Here is a 21,263-nt window from a genome sequence, read left to right as displayed (position 1 = left end):
CAACTCGTCTTTTCATAACATTTAGAAAACCCTCCCCTCCCTCCCCCCCAATTTGTGGTGCGTCAAAGTAGAACCCCTATATATGAAACAACTTAACCTCAGCTAATCAATCCTCCAACCACCCCATATCCTACTCCACTGGTAGTCAATTTCCCTCCGTTTATATATAATTTTCTCATAGTTCTTTACCTTATCAGTTAGATGTATCCATGTATTTATGTCTGGAGTGGATCGGGCAAACCAGGTCCGACTGATCAAAACTCTAGCCAACATCAATATTCTGCTCAGGAAAATCTTTTGATACTTGTGATTTTTTAGTTTGGAAAGATCATTAAGAACAAATACTTGTGGTTCAAAAGGAATTTGAATCTTTAGTTTATACATAATACAATTATTGATACTATTCCAGTAATTTATAAGTTCTGGACAAGTCCATATCATATGGAGAAAGTCCGCTCCTACAGTGTCGCATTTGGGACAGTTGGACGTGTCTCTTAACCCGCATTTATTCATCCATAGGGGAGTAATATATAATCTGTGGCAAATATAGAATTGTATTAGAACATGGTTGAAGTTCTGGGATAATGAAGATAAATTCCCAAAAATATTCTCCCACCCTTCTATTTGTAAATTCGGACAGTCCACCTCCCACGCTTTTTGTCCTGGTGAGTGTATATCACTAAACCGTACCTTAAGTAATAACTTATATATATTTGAAATTTTTATTCTAGAAGGTGTACCCCCTACCCAATCATTCAGAAAAGATAGATTATCTATATCCAACAACCGCTTATCATCCAAACTTGATAATACAGATCGCAATTGAAAATACCTAAACCATGAAAGGTTTCTTATATTATGTGTCATTTCTATAAAGGGTTTAATTTCTCTATCTTTAACTACCTGTGAAATATATAAAATTTTATTCTTCTGCCAAAATGTATCAGCTGCAATTTCATCTAACCTTTGTAAATACAAATTATGCCAAAGAGGCGTGAATGTAAGTGAACCCTTAACCTTCAACCATGTCCTAGTTGTAGCCCACACTTTAAGGAGTAGTTTTATAGTCTCTCTGTAGCCTCGCTCATAGCTCTTCAGTAGCCCAGATTCCAACAAGGTAAAAATATTATTGTGAGCGTGACTAGTTACCAACTTCCCCAGCAGTGCACTGTTCTCTGATTCATAACACATCAATAACTGGGCTGCAATAAAATACCCCTTAAAGTAGGGGAGATTTAAACCCCCGCACTCCACTGATTTATACAAATGTTCCAGCTTAATTCGAACTCTCTTTCTTCCCCATATTAAATCATTAATTATTCTTTCCATAAGTTTAAAATGTTTGTCTTGTATCCAAATAGGTGTATTCCTGAGCACATATAGAAATTGTGGTAATATCACCATTTTAACTAGTGAAACTCGATCAGCTCTAGATAGGGGACGTTTCAGCCAGATTCCTATTTTAGCTCTAATCTTTACCATTATGGGGATCAAATTAAGTTCTACAAAATTTTCGACCCGAGGCGATATAGTCAGACCCAAGTATTGAAAAGTATCAACAATATCCAACTGTGTAACAGGAACCTCTTTCCGCGGCAGGGGGTCTATCGGGAGCAGACTGGTCTTGGCCCAGTTTATAAGAAGACCAGACACCTCACCAAATACTTTAACCATTTGAATAATCCTAGGGAGAGTAGTTTCCGTATGATCTATAAAGAACAGAACATCATCTGCATATATCGAGATGCGGTCTTGTGTTCCTAGCGTACCAAATCCTTTAACCTGATCATCCTGCCTGATGGCCATCGCAAGGGGTTCGATATAGATATCGAATAGTAAGGGAGATAATGGGCAACCCTGACGGGTGCCTCTATTTAAATCAATACTACTACTCAGAATTCCATTAAGACTCAATTTGGCCCTTGGAGATCTATACAATAGCTTAAGAGTGCGTATAAACCTTTCTCCAAAGCCCATCCTAGCAAGAACCTTCCAGAGGAACCGCCACTCCACCCTGTCAAAGGCCTTAGAGGCATCCAATGACAGGATGGAGCGGGCGGTCCCCCCAGGGGCCTGGATATTAGAAAAGAGCCGATGTAAATTATGATGTGTACCCTTATTTTGAATAAAACCGCTCTGATCCGGATGGACAATGGAGGAGATGACCCTAGAAAGCCTTGTAGCAAGGACCCTCGCAAGAAGCTTTACATCTGCATTGAGCAGTGAAATTGGTCTATAAGATTCTAAATCTAAAGGGTCCTTGCCTTTTTTTGGAATTAGTATTATTGTAGCCTCCATCATTGAATCTGGTAGCATCCCATCCTCCATTGATTCAGCAAAGACCTCCAACAATCTGGGAAAAATACAGTCCCCGTATTTACTATAAAATTCATATGGAAGCCCATCTGAACCAGGAGTGGAGTTAGCTGAACATAGTTTAATAGCTCCCTCAAGTTCCTGAATTGAGACCTCCAATTCTAGTGCTTTCTTTTGCGTCTCAGTAATAGTTGGAAAGTTGATCCTATCTAGATAGAAATCCATCTTATCATCTGTAATGTTAGAATCAGCTTTATACAGATCAAGAAAATAATCAAGAAAGGCCTTCTCCACCGGGCCCTGTCTAGTGATTATTCTACCATCACTCACTCGAACCTTGTCTATATGTTTTTTGGGTTGTTGATTGGAGATTACTTTGGAAAGGAGTTTACCAGGTCGCCCTGACTCTGTGAAATATTTCGCAGACAGGGTCTCTAATCACATTATCTTTAAGTTTCCATGACCCCCTCCCTTGCGTAGGGTCTCCTATGTTCAAAGCGACCCATATCCTAGAGTGATCTGAAAAAAGTATGGGTTCAATGCCTGCCCCCGGGTGTAAATCTAGCAGACAGTGAGATATAAAAATATAGTCGAGGCGGTGATAGGAGTTAGGCTACTTTCAAACTTGCGTTCGGGGTTCCGCTTGTGAGTTCCGTTTGAAGGAGCCAAACGGATCCGTCCAGACTTACAATGTAAGTCAATGGGGACGGATCCGTTTGAAGTTGACACAATATGGTGCAATTTCAAACTGATCCGTCCCCTATTGACTTTCAATGCAAAGTCTGGACGGATCCGTCTAACTTTCGGAAAGATAACGCAGACGGATCCGTTCTGAACGGATCCCATCGTTTTTATTATAGGAGCGGTTCCGTCTGTGCAGACACCAGACAGATCCGCTCCGAACGCAAGTGTGAAAGTAGCCTTATGGGATAGGGAAAATAACCTAAAGTCAGCCAGTGAGGAAGGAAAAAAACACCCCACCTGCCACCTACATACAGACTCGCTGAACCTAATGAAGGTTCACCAGGATGACAGAGACCTCAAAAAAAAAACAGGGGAAGCCAAAAATACTAAACTGTATATAACAGCCCTCTAACATTGGGAACCTGTCTCGGCCCACCAAAGATTGCGAGCAGGAGCCAAGCTTACAAACTCAAGCCTATAGTATAGAGGGACAAAAGTCACAGTGCCTTCTGCTTGGAGGCCCTGGGTGACACCTGAGACCAGTCCTGCCTGGAAGGAAGAGGAGCTGGAAATGGAATTTTTGGCCACTCGGGCAATGAGACCGTTGGCAGCGAGAAAGTCTCCAGAAACGTAGGCAAGTCCTCCGGATCTCTAAACGTCGCCTACCTTCCATCCTTCCTGGCATGAAGCTGGAATTGGTACCCCCATCTATAGATGATGTCCTTCTCTTTTATCTCTTTTAGAAGCGAGAGCAGAGGTCTCACCACTCTGCTTAGTTGGAGGGTCCGTCTTGAGAGGTCTGGGAAGATTTGTACGGGAGAGCCCCCCACCTCCAGCTTGTCTGCTCGCCTGGCAGCGCTCAGAATGTCCTCTCTAATCTTGAAAAAATGTACGCGGCAAACAATAACTGTTGGCCTGGCCGCATCATTAGATCTGGGACCTAGTGTTCTGTGAACACGGTCCAGCTCGATGGGCAAGGGTGTCAAATCCTCTAACATGGAGCCAAATAAGGATTGTATTGTGGCCTCCAGGTCAGCAGTAGAAGTCGACTCGGCAACCCCTCGTATGCGCAGGTTGTTCCTGCAGTGACGATTCTTCATATCATCTATATGGGACATCAGATGAGAGATGTGTTGCGTATGAGCCGTCAGTACTGCATGATGGTCTTCTAATTGACCCTGAACGATTTCCCAGATGTTTGATCTCCCCTTTGAGTGTCTCCATTTCAGGGCGGTAAGTCTGTTCTAGCCGGTAGACAGATCTTTCCAGGTCATCCTTAGTGGGGAGGGCTAGCAATTGGAAGCGGAGATCCCACTCCCCTGTGGAGGTACCTGAAGTCGGACTCCCCGCTTCTTATCGTTTTCCGGCTGCTGGTCACTCTCGGGGGGACCTCTGATCGTTTTGCGCCCTATCTAGACGGAAGGTGAGTAAATTGAATCCCCCAATGAGACGGATGAGAAAACTAGATTTTTGTATTTACTGTAAAATCTGTTTCTCTTACGTCTCTTACAGTTTTCTCTTTTTTTTGCGGGCCACTGATGGACCTATGTGGTTCTGGATTTGTGTATGGTTTGGGTTTGCTGTGTTTTTCTTGCTTCTCCTACTGCTTTTGCACCAACTATTTTATAGCTTAGTCCCTGTAGGATGGGTATAGCTGAAGGGGAGGAGCTCACACTTTTGTGCTTAGTGTTGCCTCCTAGTGGCAGCAGCTATACCCATGGTCAAGCCTGTGTCCCCCAATGAACGGAAAGAGAAACAGATTTTACGGTAAGTACAAAAATCTAGTTTTTATTTTTTTCTGTGTTTCCTCATTCAGATGGGGAGTGCCTTTTTGAGAAAGACTCCGTACACATTTGCAGTGAAATATCGAGCTTACCCCAACCTCAATATGTCTCCGAAGACTTTCTTTCCTATAGAGAGGGATGTAATTGGTATATTGGTTGAGGTAATCCTGCAATTTGCAACCGCAAGCTGATATCACTGTCTATGCAAATCTGTGAAGCTGCGGTCAGTGGCTGTGTTTTGTGCCTTAGCAGCAATGCCCGCTGTACAACATAGATCCAAAATGCCCTTATGTTTACGAGCCATGAGAGAAATTTAGGAAACTGCATGTTTAGTATTGGTAGTAAAAACTGCACACTGTGGGGGAATTTATCAAGGACCAGCATCTTTATCTGCTGCGCTGTTAGAGGATGCCCTTAACTTATTATGAGGCACACCCTTTGTCATAAATGAGGTGCATCCTCCCAGCAGTCCATGTGCTGAAACTTGTAAATCTACGCCAGCTCTGAGCTGTCGGTCATCATGTACTGTAAAAATGGCCGGTCCCTCCACACTCCCCCATTTTGGAAAGTGGAGAAGGCAGAGTACAAACTCCACACAATGACCATTTAAAAATTCACAAACCCAGGATTTACCATATTTTTTTTTTTTTTTATTATTATTATTATTATTATTATTTATTTATTTTTTTTATGCCATAAAACTGGCCTAGAAGGATAAATTCCTACTATGAAAAAATGCAGGTGCTTCCGTCCAGAGAATAGGGCTACACAGTGACATGTGTTGCGCGACAAAAGGGAACAACTACGACATTTATGACGCACCAATGACGCGCAACATTTTTTGTAATGACAGTCGGTGGTGTCACGCTGCGACACGACAGTTCAACAAAAGTCCAACTTGTCGTCACAGTATGACACCACTGACTGTCATTATAAAAAATGTCATGTGACAAAAGGTCATGTGACACATGTTGCCGTGTAGCCAAAGCCTCAGCTTTACAGCTTCTGAGAGGTAAAAGAAGGATCACAGATTCATGTCTGCCGGGGGACTGTGTCATCCTTACTGGCTGTACATTGTATTTCTGTTTAACTCCTTAGTGACCGGGCCTTAATGTCCATGGAATCTATGTAACTGCATGACCTTTTTTTTTTTTTGTAGCACTTTTTATTTGCACCATCTTTAGTGTTTACCAAGTAGTAATAAAAAAAAAAGTTATTCTCTGGGGTCTACCAAATTTATATTGTGTTTTTTTTTTTATTGTTTTTTTTTTTTTTTTAATGTTTACTACTTTTATCACAAAAAAAAAAAAAAATTCAAAAATTGTTCTTCCATTGCCACATATCAAGAGCTTTGGCTGAGCCGTGTGAGGACTCATTTTCTGCGTATTGTATTTTTTTCAATGTCATTTTATAATTTTTTTTTTTTTTGCAAGGTAACAACAAAAAAGAGCAATTTTAGCATAATTTTTTCTGCATTCACCAGGCAGGATAAATAATGTGATTAATTTATAGTTTTGGTCGTTACGCAATACCTATTATGATTATTTTTTTTATTTAATTATTTTTATTAAAGTTTTATAGGGGAAATTGGATTATTTTTTATTTTTTTTAACCGCCTCCGGACCGCCTAACGCAGATTCGCGGTCTGGAGGCGGTATTTCGTGATGGGCATAGTGAGTTCATGGAAGTTTTTATTTTTTGTCACAAGTTAGTGGAATATGAGACTTTGTAAGGAAAAATAAATAAATACAAAAAAATCATCATTTTCCGCTAACTTGTGACAAAAAATAAAAAGTTCTATGAACTCACTATGCCCATCAGCGAATGCCTTAAGGTGTCTACTATCCGAAATGGGGTCATTTGTGGGGTTTTTCTACTGTCTGGGCATTGTAGAACCTCAGGAAACATGACAGGTGCTCAGAAAGTCCTTCAAAAAGCGGAAATTCATATTTTTGTACCATAGTTTGTAAACGCTATAACTTTTACCCAAACCATTTTTTTTTTTTACCCAAACCATTTTTTTTTACCCAAACCATTTTTTTTTACCCAAACATTTTTTTTATCAGACATGTAGAACAAAAAATTTAGAGAAAAATTTATATAGAAATGTATTTTTTTTAAAAAAATTTTTTACAACTAAGAGTGAAAAATTTCCTTTTTTTGCAAAAATTAAGGTAAATTTCGATTAATAAAAAAAAAAGTAAAAATGTCAGCAGCAATGAAATACCACCAAATGAAAGCTCTATTAGTGAGAAGAAAAGGAGGTAAAATTCATTTGGGTGGTAAGTTGCATGACCGAGCAATAAACCGTGAAAGTAGTGTAGTGCAGAAGTGTAAAAAGTGGTCTGGTCATGAAGGGGGTTTAAGCTAGGGGGGTTGAGGTGGTTAAAAGTAAGTGGTTGCTGAGAACAAACATCTCAATCGTTGCAGAACTGGGCCTGGAAAAGAGTCAGGGCCTCCTGAGAAGAGTCATGGTTATTCATGAGTTATAGATATGGTAAAGGTCGGCTCACCCCTGATTCCAGCTGGCAAGGTGCTCCACCCCGATGTCGTACCCCGATCACCAGAAATAAAGCAATAATAATTAAAAGGATGGGCACTCTAATACCTGGATCACAGAGTAAGCAATGTGACAATAGTTTATTTGTAACAATGCAAATATATAATGAAGTGATATAACCCAAACAGATTAAAACCCTGTTAAAATGCAATTCATAAATAAAATTAGTAAAATATACTTGATAACAATATACTGTAAATGGGTCCACTGGTATAACTAATAAGTGGGGATAGAGGCCTAGTATACTGGCCAAAGGATCATATAATGGTAACCGTGGGATCGGATTATATACAGAGCCACTGAGGAAGAAGGTGGATACCCTTCGAAACGCGTCTGGCGTGGATGAATTGGACCTGACTATAGACCGCAACAGTTTGCCATTTGATGTTGGACAAAAGAAAGCGCTTTCTAGGATAAAAAGATTTATGGCCATCTAGCAGCTACCTATGCACGTGATTGCACCAAAGAGAGGTGGAGCACGTATTCCAATTAAGGATATCTAAGGTGAACCTGCAGTGGGACAGAGCGAATACCATCAAGCACTGCTACTCACAGCCGGACCTGAAAAACGACGGTAATATACCATATGAGCCTTTACCTAAACAGCTAGGCTGCTTTTCTGTCTGGTGCCCAGAGATATATTCCACCCAGAACTTCCACCACGTGGGACGCCACGGTGAAGACGGCAGAAAGTCCGCATGTGAGTAACAAAACAATTTACTATATGCGCACATATTACCGCTCAACTGCTCCACTGCACAAACTTGCTGCTGCGATCTAAAGCGGTGTTAACCAGAGATTTGCTGGACTGTTATATTGTATAACTTAGTATATTTTCCGGACTAAATATTGGAACATTCAGCCGACTCTCAGGAACTTTTTGTTACATTTATAGAAAGACTGAGCCTTAGGATTAACCTCCACAGTCATCTTGCACGGTTACGTAATAGCGCAACCATCTGAACACTGCTTACCTTCATTATCTTATATTGCACTGATTTATTAACACTATTTCTATGTTTTATCACGTGATTTTGATTTTTGTATTCATTTGACGCACTGGTTATACGATTTTGTGGAGACACTAATCGGTTGCGGCTCCAATGAATTAAATATACTTAGCACTGCAGTCTGTATATAATCCGATCCCACGGTTACCATTATATGATCCTTTGGCCAGTATACTAGGCCTCTATCACCACTTATTAGTTATACCAGTGGACCCATTTACAGTATATTGTTATCAAGTATATTTTACTAATTTTATTTATGAATTGCATTTTAACAGGGTTTTAATCTGTTTGGGTTATATCACTTCATTATATATTTGCATTGTTACAAATAAACTATTGTCACATTGCTTACTCTGTGATCCAGGTGTTATTCATGAGTTAAACATTTCTATTGTGTTTTTCTGCCAGTTTAGTTTTCACCCTTGGCATTGCAAAGGTTGAAATACATGATTAAACTCCCTTTAGTATGGCTCATCTATGAGCTACATCAGAGGTATATATTCATGTGATGGTTATGTGTGACTTCTTGTATTGGTGAGAATTACCAGACATGCAGCTGTATTGGTATATAGTTACTTACCTTATCTTATCCAGGTTCACCATTTTTTAGGAAACCTAAAGTAAGTTGTATTCCTGTACATTTCTGTATGTCCGCATGGCTGTTCTGCAAAAAGATAGACCATGTCCTATTGTCTGTTTTGCGCATTGGCATTGTTACAATGCATCTGCAAAAGAAAACAAAAAACAGATGTTACACGGACGTCATCTGTATTTTTTGCGGACCGTGCATGATCCCTATGATTACAACGTCAGCATATCTTATAAAGAAGGAGCCATGTTGTAAAATGTAAATTGCAGAAAAGTATCAGTTATAATGTGGTCTGTTTATTAAGCATTGTCTGTCCTTTGTTCCAGGCACAGTGACCAGAGACATGATGGAGACCATGCAGAATGCAGAAATCATTAGGAAAATGACAGAAGACTTTGATGAAGTTAGTATTCTTAGTATTTCTTCAAGCAACAGCTAGCAACCCCCCCCCCCCCCCCCCCCCCAAACAAAGAAACAATGTTATACGTTCCTGGTGCCCACTGATCCAGGGAGTCTTCCTCCAGACCACTGTATAAGGTCAGGTCATGAATGACTGTTTAAAGGGAACTTGTCACCAGGATTTTGTGTATAGAGCTGAGGACATGGGTTGCTAGATGGATGCTAGCACATCCGTAATACCCAGTCCCCATAGCTCTGTGTGCTTTTATTGGGTAAAAAAACCGATTTAATACATATGCAAATTAACCTGAGACGAGTTCTGTCCCTGACTCATCTCAGGTTAATTTGCATATGTATCAAATCTTTTTTTTTTTTTTTAACACAATAAAAGCACACACAGAGCTATGGGGATTGGGTATTGCGGATGTGCTAGCGGCCATCTAGCAGCCCATGTCCTCAGCTCTACACAAAATCCCGGTGACAGGTTCCCTTGAAAATTTGAGCATGCAGGAATGGCCCAGAGAAAGACCCATGTTTCTTTAGATCGACATGGAGAAGGCAGAATGGTGAGTAATGCTAAACTGCAAAAAAAGGGCAGTGTCTCGTGTACCTGGTAAGTTTCTTGTATAATTGTGGACAATACATTGCTCTACTATTTTAGCTTGCCAAGGGAGCCCTTCAGTTGCTATGACAGCCCCCAGACCTAAGAAGGCTCTAAGGCAGGGATGCTCAACCTGCGGTCCTCCAGCTGCCCTGCTGTAGACTGATGGCTGTATAGGCTGTCCAGGTATGCTGGGAGTTGTAGGTTTGCAACAGCTGGAGGGCCTCAGGTTGGGTCTGTCATAGTGATAGCAGCGCTCTGTAGGAAAACTGTGAATTTTATATAAGGTGCAGTGTTAAAACATTGCAGGTCTCTGCGATCTTTCTGCAAATATTGTGATATTTGCTTCATCTTGCATCTATGACGTGACACTTCGGTTAGGTGCATAAATCACAGTTAGGTTCTCAAGTGCGGACAAGAAAAGGCATTTTCTATTATAGTTCCGGTGGAACGCACATTGCCCGTGTCCGTGTTTTGCGGATCCGCAATTTGCGGACCGCAAAACACCTACGGACGTGTGAATGGACCCTAAGGCCTCATTCACTCGATGGTTTGAAAAACGGCGCGTGTGACAGTTGTTTTTCACTAATTAAAGTCTACAGGCTATTCACATGGCAGTTTTATTTTTTTAATTTTTTTAATTTTTTTTACTATAATATATTACACTCACCTAAAGAATTATTAGGAACACCTGTTCTATTTCTCATTAATGCGATTATCTAGTCAACCAATCCAATGGCAGTTGCTTCAATGCATGTAGGGTTTTGGTCCTGGTCAAGACAATCTCCTGAACTCCAAACTGAATGTCCGAATGGGAAAGAAAGGTGATTTAAGCAATTTTGAGCGTGGCATGGTTGTTGGTGCCAGACGGGCCGGTCTGAGTATTTCACAATCTGCTCAGTTACTGGGATTTTCACGCACAACCATTTCTAGGGTTTACAAAGAATGGTGTGAAAAGGGAAAAGCATCCAGTATGCGGCAGTCCTGTGGGCGAAAATGCCTTGTTGATGCTGGAGGTCAGAGGAGAATGGGCTGACTGATTCAAGTTGATAGAAGAGCAATGCTGACTGAAATAACCACTCGTTACAACGGAGGTATGCAGCAAAGCATTTGTGAAGCCACAACACGCACAACCTTGAGGCGGATGGGCTACAACAGCAGAAGACCCCACCGGGTACCACTCATCTCCAAATAGGAAAAAGAGGCTACAATTTGTACGAGCTCACCAAAATTGGACTGTTGAAGACTGGAAAAATGTTGCCTGGTCTGATGACTCTCGATTTTCTGTTGAGACATTCAAATGGTAGAGTCGGAATTTGGCGTAAACAGAATGAGAACATGTATCCATCATGCCTTGTTACCACTGTGCAGGCTGGTGGTGGTGGTGTAATGGTGTGGGGGAGGTTTTCTGTGCACACTTTAGGCCCCTTAGTGCCAATTGGCCATCGTTTAAATGCCACAGGCTACCTGAGCATTGTTTCTGACCATGTCCATCCCTTCATGACCACCATGTACCCATCCTCTGATGGCTACTTCCAGCAGGATAATGCATCATGTCACAAAGCTCGAATCATTTCAAATTGGTTTCTTGAACATGACAATGAGTTCACTGTACTAAAATGGCCCCACAGTCACCAGATCTCAACCCAATAGAGCATCTTTGGGATGTGGTGGAACGGGAGCTTCGTGCCCTGGATGTGCATCCCTCAAATCTCCATCAACTGCAAGATGCTATCCTATCAATATGGGCCAACATTTCTAAAGAATGCTATCAGCACCTTGTTGAATCAATGCCACGTAGAATTAAGGCAGTTCTGAAGGCAAAAGGGAGTCCAACACCGTATTAGTATGGTGTTCCTAATAATTCTTTAGGTGAGTGTGTGTATATATGTGTATATATATATATATATATATATTTTACAGTACAGACCAAAAGTTTGGACACACCTTCTCATTCAAAGAGTTTTTTCTTTTTCATGACTATGAAAATTGTAGATTCACACTGAAGGCACCAAAACTATGAATTAACACATGTGGAGTTATATACATAACAAAAAAGTGTGAAACAACTGAAAATATGTCATATTCTAGGTCAGTGATGGTGAACCTTTTACAGACTGAGTGCCCAAACTGTAACCCAAAACCCACTTATTTATCGTAAAGTGCCAACACAGCAATTTACCCTGAATACTACAGTCCAATACAGTATATCTTCCATGTACTTTATCCTTTAGCTATAATAGCCTGCCTACATTCAATGCGCTGCCCGTGCCGTTCAAAGTGCGCCCTGCAGTGATGAATGGCAGGAAGAGTCTAACCATAGACTTTTTCCAGGGCGTGGGTGCCCACAGAGAGGGCTCTGAGTGCCGCCTCTGGCACCCGTGCCATAGGTTCGCCATCACTGTTCTAGGTTCTTCAAAGTAGCCACCTTTTGCTTTGATTACTGCTTTGCACACTCTTGGCATTCTCTTGATGAGCTTCAAGAGGTACTCACCTGAAATGGTCTTCCAACAGTCTTGAAGGAGTTCCCAGAGATGCTTAGCACTTAATGGCCCTTTTGCCTTCACTCTGCGGTCCAGCTCACCCCAAACCATCTCGATTGGGTTCAGGTCCGGTGACTGTGGAGGCCAGGTCATCTGGCGCAGCACCCATCACTCTACTTCATGGTCAAATAGCCCTTACACAGCCTGGAGGTGTGTTTGGGGTCATTGTCCTGTTGAAAAATAAATGATGGTCCAACTAAAAACGCAAACCGGATGGAATAGCATGCCGCTGCAAGATGCTGTGGTAGCAATGCTGGTTCAGTATGCCTTCAATTTTGAATAAATCCCCAACAGTGTCGCCAGCAAAGCACCCCCACACCATCACACCACCTCCTTCATGCTTCACGGTGGGAACCAGGCATGTAGAGTCCATCCGTCCTCCTTTTCTGCGTCGCACAAAGACACGGTGGATGGAACCAAAGATCTCAAATTTGGACTCATCAGACCAAAGCACAGATTTCCACTGGTGTAATGTCCATTCCTTGTGTTCTTTAGCCCAAACAAGTCTCTTCTGCTTGTTGCCTGTCCTTAGCAGTGGTTTCCTAGCAGATATTCTACCATGAAGGCCTGATTCACACAGTCTCCTCTTAACAGTTGTTCTAGAGATGTGTCTGCTGCTAGAACTCTGTGTGGCATTGACCTGGTCTCTAATCTGAGCTGCTATTAACCTGCGATTTCTGAGGCTGGTGACTCGGATGAACTTATCCTCCGCAGCAGAGGTGACTCTTGGTCTTCCTTTCCTGGGGCAGTCCGCATGTGAGCCAGTTTCTTTGTAGCGCTTGATGGTTTTTGTGACTGCACTTGGGGACACTTTCAAAGTTTTCCTAATTTTTCGGACTGACTGACCTTCATTTCTTAAAGTAATGATGGCCACTCGTTTTTCTTTACTTAGCTGCTTTTTTCTTGCCATAATACAAATTCTAACAGTCTATTCAGTAGGACTATCAGCTGTGTATCCACCTGACTTCTCCACAACGCAACTGATGGTCCCAACCCCATTTATAAGGCAAGAAATCCCACTTATTAAACCTGACAGGGCACACCTGTGAAGTGAAGACCATTTCAGGTGACTACCTCTTGAAGCTCATCAAGAGAATGCCAAGAGTGTGCAAAGCAGTAATGAAAGCAAAAGGTGGCTACTTTGAAGAACCTAGAATATGACATATTTTCAGTTGTTTCACACTTGTTTGTTATGTATATAATTCCACATGTGTTAATTCATAGTTTTGATGCCTTCAGTGTGAATCTACAATTTTCATAGTCATGAAAATAAAGAAAACTCTTTGAATGAGAAGGTGTGTCCAAACTTTTGGTCTGTACTGTATATATAAAAAATAGTGGCCGTCAAAAAATAGGACATGTCCTATTTTTGGCTTTTTTTCATGGCCAGAAGGATCTCATTGAAATCAATGGGCTTGTTTTTTACACCTTATAGACAAGAGAGCAGCGTTAAAAATGGCTACAAGGGCCTTTCAGGAGTTAATAAAAAAAAAAAAAATGTCTTCCATTTGAATCCGGGGGAGAGTAACACCTCGAACCCTGGCTCCTCACTGGATGCAGCAGGACCTGCGCTTCTAGTGTGATGATGTCACATGACCTCACTGGGAGCACAGGTCCTGCAGCATCCTGTGAGGTGTGAGTGTCTCTTTGCGTTCAAGTGGATGAGATGAGTTTTGTTTTCTGTACAATCGTGGGTTGGGGGCTAATGGTGGCCATTATCTATACTGGGGAGGACAAATGAGGGCATTATCTATACTGGGGGGAATCTATGGTGAGAGCATTGTAGGGGATAGATTTTACTTTTTGGGGACGAGAAAGTGATTAAAATTTTTATACTATATATTTCACAGTCACAGCATGCCCTAGTTACAGAAGAAAATAGCCCTGATAGTGTGACATTTCTTACAGTCAGAAGCGGCACGGTGTGCTGATATTTCACTATGGACCGTGTGACATAAAGCTCAGGGATATCACTGATAATAGTTGATGCAGCATTTGTAGTTGTAAAAACCCTTCATCCAGCTGTTTTTCAATGATGGGGTCAGTGGTGGTTGTAGTTATCAGGACTGCACAGTGTCGCCTCATTAAGCACTTTTTATACAGAGATGGAGAAATAGATGCATGCATGTTAATAAAACTATACGTAAGAATGTTTATTTCCCCAGGACTCTGCAGACTATCCTCTATCACTCGGTACCAAGCCTTGGAAGAAATTCCGGGTGAATTTTGGAGAATTTCTGGGAACATTGGTAAGCTGCTGTCAGTACAGCATCATCTATGATGGGATTCTCATGGACACCCTTATCTCCCTTCTCACTGGACTCTCAGACTCTCAAGTGCGAGCCTTCCGACATACCAGCACATTTGCAGGTGATCATATGGTTGTATTTGAAACTTGTTTCCTAAAACAAGGACAGAATTCTCTTACCTCTAAGGGTCTGGCTCTGTTTTCAGCTTTGGCAAAAACCACGCAGGTGAAGCAGTTGCAGCAGGTGATTTGTTGATTGACATGTTTCTCGCCCAGTTTCCTTGGGGGACACAGAAGACCTTGGGTATAGCTCATCTCCATAGGAGGCGTGACACTAAGTGAAAGCTGTTAAGCCCCTCCTCCACAGCTATACCCTCAGCCTGGAGAGAGAGGCTGCCAGTTTTTGCTTAGTGTCCAAGGAGGCAAGACACTCCCTGCTCTGCAGGGCTCTTTTCTCCTTGTTTAAATTTTTATTTTTACTTTTTCTTTTCTTTTTGTTCCAGATCATCAGGGACAACAGAGTCGCACTAGACCTCTCTGTTTGTTTCTCCCGGGGTCGAGCTGCGCCAGTGTCGGTCACCCGCACTGCTGCCTCCCCCACAGAAGGCAAGGTGGACCAGGGAAGCCCTGCTCCCCTGTATCCCGCCAGCGCAAGGGTCGCCCGCACGCCAAGCCCCTCTTCCAGCGTCCTGCCAGTAGCTGAAGGGGCGACCCTGCTGGAATGGACCGAGGGTGAAGACGGCTGTGGTAAGAGAGTGGCTTCTCCAGCCCTACGTCCCCCCCCTACCACCACCACCCGGTCTCCTGCGGGCCTGACCCCCATACTGTGCCTCTGAACAGCTTCATAGCTGTGAGGGTAAATGCCTTGCCTCTGATGGTAGAGGTCATGAGTTCGAATCCCTTCCACTGCTGGATCTAGGCTGGCCCCTGGGGTGCCGCAGGGCGGCAATCTGCTCCCTGCTCCCCCCCCCCCCCCCCCCTCCCTTCCTGGCCCCCATAGGACATGCAGCTGCTGTCCCCCTTTATCTTTTGATGTCCCGCCGGTATATAATACTACGCGGGCACCCGATCTCAGGGTCCCCCCATCTCCTTCTCCCTCTCCAGGTATGGAGGCGGGATACTGCACTCTCCCTGGCTGCGGGCTGGCCCTGTGTATGACCTTCTTAGGCGGATTGCTGCAGTTTCACCGGATACGGTGCTGGCCATGTGCACGTCCCCCTTCCATAGGCGGAACGCTGCACACTCACTGGATTCGCTGCCAGCCGTGTGCGTGACCCCCTTCCATAGGCGGAATACTGCACTCTCACCGGATACGGTGCTGGCCATGTGCACGTCCCCCTTCCATAGGCGGAACGCTGCACTCTCACTGGATTCGCTGCCGGCCGTGTGCGTGACCCCCTTCCATAGGCGGAATACTGCACTCTCACCGGATACGGTGCTGGCCATGTGCACGTCCCCCTTCCATAGGCGGAACGCTGCACTCTCACTGGATTCGCTGCCGGCCGTGTGCGTGACCAACTTCCATAGGCGGAATACTGCACCCTCACCGGATACGGTACTGGCCATGTGCACGTCCCCCTTCCATTGGCGGAACGCAGCACTCTCGCTGGATTCGCGGTCGACCATGTGCGTGACCCCCTTCCATTGGCGGAACGCTATACTCTCACTGGATTTGTTGCCGATCATGTGCATGTCCCCATTTTATTAGGCGGAAATCTGCACTCTCACCGGATGCGGTGCTGGCCAGGTGCACGACACGCTTCCATAGGCGGAACGCTGCACTTTCACTGGATTCGCGGCTGGCCATTGGCATGACCCCCTTCCATAGGTGGTATGCTGCACTCTCATTGGATTCGCTGCCGGCCTTGGGCACGCCTCCTTCCCTCAGGCGGCATGCATACACTCCCTCTGTCTGTGGTTGTTCTCTCGCTGGTGCGTTGCTGGCCATGTGCATGAACCCCTTCCATGGCGGGGTGCTTGCACTCTCGCTGGATCCGCTGTCAGCCATGTGCATGGCCCCTCTTCCGTGGGCGGTGTACGCACTCTCACTGGATTCGCTGCCGGCCATGGGCATGCCTCCCTTCCTCAGGCGACATACACACATTCTCACTGACTGTGTTTGTCTCTCGCCAGTACGTTGCTGGCTATGTGCATGACTCCCGTACATGGCAGGGTGCTCTCACTCTCCCTGGATGAGATGCTGGCCATGTGCATGGCCCCCCCCCCCCCTTTTTTTCCGGGCGGCATTCTGCACTCTAGCCGGATACGTTGCTGGCCATGAGCATGGCCTCTAACATGGGTGGAACGCTTGCACTCCCATTGTATTCGGTGCTGGCCTTGTGCGTGACCACCCCTCATTCCATGGGCGGACTTTTGCACGCTCATGAGATTCACGGCTGTCCTTGTACGTGCTGTGCTGGACTTGTACATGTCCCCTTCATTGGCGGAGTGGTTGCACTCTCACAAAGTTCGGTGTTGGGGGGATTATTGCACGCTCTCTTAATGCTAGGATAACCCTGTGCATGTCCCCCTTTCACTAGGTGGACCTCCTGCGCTCCTGCTGGATTATATGGTATGTCCTATGTCTCTGGAGTAGGTACGGCCTTAGGCGTCATCCCCTTTTGGGGTGGGCCTTTGCACTCTTGCCGACTGCAGCTTGCCAGGTACATTTCCCCCCCTTTCGGGGCGGACTGCTTACGTTCCATCGCGTGCCATGCTAGGCTTGTGCATAACTCCCTTTCAGGTTGCACTTTGCACTTCCATAGATGCTGGGGCACTCTGTGGCTGGCCCTCTTCTCTGAGTGACTTCTCCTCCCGTAGGTGGGTTGGCCTTCTCACTGCTTACGGGGCTGCTCGTACGTATGCCTCCCCTCCTTCCTGCGACATCCCTTTGTTCTCTTGGGTTACTTGCCGCAAGCCTTGCACTCGTCTCTACAGAGATCGTTCTGTCCACCTGACCCGGAGGGCTCTGTGCTCTCTACTGCACCGAGCTGGGTGGTACTCATTCATTTCGTTGGCCCTTCCTCCCGGGAAGTGTTCGTGGTTCCTAGATGCGTGCTGTTGTCTGCAGCGCCCCTCAGATTCTTCGTTGGCTCTGGCGGGACTATGGTTCCTTTGCCTATTATCATTTCCTCCTCTTCGGATGCAGTGTGGTATGAGTCCTTCCTCTTGGCGCCCTCTACGCTTCGGTCTGATCTGCTACCAGGTTCGGGCCACTCTTCTCGGGAAGATCACCCAACTTCTCTTGGATGCTCGATTACCCAGGTCCGGAGGACCTCCACCTTGGGTTCTTCAGGGTATTTGCCTTCTGCGAGGCGGTGAACCGGGCGTCTCACAGTGTAGCAGGGTTCTGCTTTTGGGCTGTCCTATGGCTTCCCTGCTGCCCACTCCTCCTTTCGGTTGGGGGGTGTGATGCCGGCCTCTGTCTCGACTACCTTGTCTCGCCGGCTCTGTTTGGCTCCCCGTTCGGTACAGATCACTCCGATGTGGCTTCTGCCCCGGCCAGGCTTCAGAGGCTGTTCCTTCACTGTCCTCCCCTCTGGGGGGAGCATGGTTGTTCATGTGGATGGTTCCGGTGTTCCTTTGGTCTCGTACTGTCTCCCTTGTTCACACTGGCTGTATTAGCTGTGTGCCTCTTGCTGGGTCTACCGCGTTCTGTCCTCCCGCTAGGTGCAGATTGCGCTTTCCATTCTAGGCTATGGTCCTGCTGTAGACTTACCTTCTTGGTAACTTGGGGGGACTGCCCTTCGGTCCAGATTGTCCTTCGATCTCCCACACCAGGACTGTAGATAGTCTTCCTGTGGTGGCTACATCAGCATGGACTTTAGCCTGTCTTGTCCTGGCATCTGGCGGATGCTGGGCGGACCCTTCGGTTCCCTTCCGTCTGTCCTTCTGCTCCCCCACTCCGGGTGGATACGGGACAACGTTGCTCGGAGGCCGACGGGACCAGTTTTTTCCGACCCTTCTGCCCGTGTTACTGGTCTGCACCTGGTCACATTGGGTTTTTACCCGCTTGCCCAGGTGACTCCAGCGGGCTCGCTACTGTTCGCTCCTGGCTGTGTTTCGTCCAGGATCTGTCGTTGGACTTAGGGTTTTTTGTCTGGGTGTCTGTGGGTAGCTGGGCATTCCCCACTCTGCCCTTCTCCCCCCCATGGTTCTGTCTTTCTCCAGTCCGGCCTGGGACTGGGACTCTTTTGCTTGAAGTGTCAAGTGTCGGCGCTGTCCTTCCTCTTCCAGCGTTCCCCGGCCCTCGGGGCCTGTTCAGACCTTCTTCCTCGGAGTGGCTCTTTGGTTCCTCTGTACTGTCCTCCGGTACCGCCCTGGGAGCTGCATGCTGAGTTCTCGGCGCTCCAATCTTTCCCTTGGAGCCGTTACAGCAGTTCTCTCTACCTCTTCTGTCCTGTACGGTTGTTTCCGTAGCCGTCGTGTCTCGGACGGGTGCCTGAGTGGCGGCCCTTCTTGTTCCGAGCCTTCTGTCTTTCCCCAGGTCAGGGCTGTTCTACATCCCATGTCTTCCTTCCTTCTGAAGGTGGTGTTTGCCTATATATTGTTTGGGCTTTGCAGTTTTTGATTGGAGATCTCCGACTCTTGACGACGTTCGGTCTCTTGTGTTTCCAGGCGGTCCGTGCTTAGGGTTGACTGCCTCCGGGATGGCTTTTCTCAGCTTATCAGATTGGCTATTGCTGAGGTTGCCGCACCAGGGGCAGGGGTCTGCCTTTGATGTCACCATTCATTTCACCAGAGCGGTCGGTGCCTCCTGGGTCGGAGGCATTGGGCTTCGGCCATGCATTTGGGCGTGGCGGCCACTGGTCTTCCTTGCACGCCTTACCGAGTTCTGCAGGGGGCTTACTCGGGCTTCGGCGGATGCTGCCTTGGCCCGCCTGGGTGTGCGGGCGGCGGTTCCTGGATGCCTTCGGGTGCTTCGCCTTGGTGCTGTGGTCCCTCCCCTTTTGGACTGCTTTTGAACGTCCCAAGGTCTTCTGTGTCCCCCAAGGAAACTGGGCGAGAAAACGAGATTTTTGTATAACTTACCAGTAAAATCTCTTTCTCGCTCTTTCCTTGGGGGACACAGCACCCACCCATTCATTTGTTTTTCTCTACACGGTTTCCGAGTTTGTGTTACCCGTTGGGTAGTTGGCTTGTTGGTTCCACTTTTGGGCTTTGCCTTTTTTCACTACTTGGACACGCAACTGGCAGCCTCTCTCTCCAGGCTGAGGGTATAGCTGTGGAGGAGGGGCTTAAAAGCTTTCACTTAGTGTCACGCCTCCTATGGAGATGAGCTATACCCAAGGTCTTCTGTGTCCCCCAAGGAAAGAGCGAGAAAGAGATTTTACTGGTAAGTTATACAAAAATCTCGTTTTTTAGTGGTTCCTCATGCACTAATGTAACCTTATAAGTAGTGTTGAGCGAACTTGTGTTTAAAGTTTGGCGTCTAAAGTTTGGGTTCAGGTTATCGAAGAATTGCTTTATGGATTCTAAATTCCGTTATTATCCGTGGTAGCGGAATCCATAACGCGATTCTTTGATAACCCGAACTTTAGACGCCGAACTTAAAACACAAGTTCGCTCAACACTAATTATAAGCCCCTGTAACACATGTGGCCCATACCATTCTTGGAGCCAGTTTATGGTGAAGCCACAAGCAACTCTTTTTATCCGGGTCTTCCTAGGGATACACAGCAACTTTAGCTGCACCAGATTAAAGGGGTTGTCCATCTAGACTTTTATGGCGTATCCACTGGATATGACATAAATGTCTGCAGGTCCCTCCTCAGGTGCCTGTCCCATCAGGAATGCAGAGGATGCTGCGCATGTTCATCTCTCTCCATTCACTGCTATAGTGTTTCTGAAAGTTGCAGAGTAACGGCCTTCCATACAGGTTAATAGAGAGCCGTGCATGTGCAGCGCCCTCTAACTTCCCAGTGGTGCTTGATGGGACCCTGTTACATAGATGGGGACCCACACATATCATATGTGATGGATATATATAATATATTGCGATTTTTATGTTGCGTGAATACTAGTTGCTGTGTAGACCTAGCCTTTAAAGGGGTTCTGCACTTTCAATTAACTGATGATCTATCCTCTGGATAGATCATCAGCTTCTGATCGGCGGGGGTCCGACACCCGGGACCCCCGCCGATCAGCTGTTTGAGAAGGCATCGGCGCTCCAGCAGCGCCGCGGCCTTCTCACTGTTTACCGCCGGGCCGCCCGCCCACTGACGTCACGACTTGTATCAACTACAGTGGGCGCGGCTAAGCTCTGTTCACTTGAATGGAGCTTAGACGCGCCCACTCTAGTTGATACAAGTCGTGACGTCAGTGGGCGGGTGGCCCGGCGGTAAACAGTGAGAAGGCAGCGGCGCTGCTGGAGCGCCGATGCCTTCTCAAACAGCTGATCGGCGGGGGTCCCGGGTGTCGGACCCCCGCCGATCAGAAGCTGATGATCTATCCAGAGGATAGATCATCAGTTAATTGAAAGTGCAGAACCCCTTTAAGGGAACTGTAATAAAGAGGAGTTTGCTAA

General features: G+C 45.7%; 1 protein-coding gene across 1 annotated transcript in view; it reads left to right on the top strand.

Moving 5' to 3' along the window:
• The window catches only part of STAG3 (stromal antigen 3), a 299,481-nt gene that overhangs the window by 88,060 nt on the left and 190,158 nt on the right, over positions 1 to 21,263 (top strand). Inside the window, exons 6-7 of the mRNA XM_044278889.1 lie at positions 9,273 to 9,349; positions 14,655 to 14,859. Coding sequence (XP_044134824.1) covers positions 9,273 to 9,349; positions 14,655 to 14,859 — 282 coding nt within the window. The remainder of the gene's footprint in view (positions 1 to 9,272; positions 9,350 to 14,654; positions 14,860 to 21,263) is intronic.

This window comes from Bufo gargarizans, chromosome 2 (genome assembly GCF_014858855.1).
Source record: "Bufo gargarizans isolate SCDJY-AF-19 chromosome 2, ASM1485885v1, whole genome shotgun sequence".
Classification (NCBI taxonomy): Eukaryota; Metazoa; Chordata; class Amphibia; order Anura; family Bufonidae; genus Bufo; species Bufo gargarizans.
Note: the sequence above shows the minus strand (reverse complement) of the source record. Positions and strands in the feature narration are given on the sequence as shown.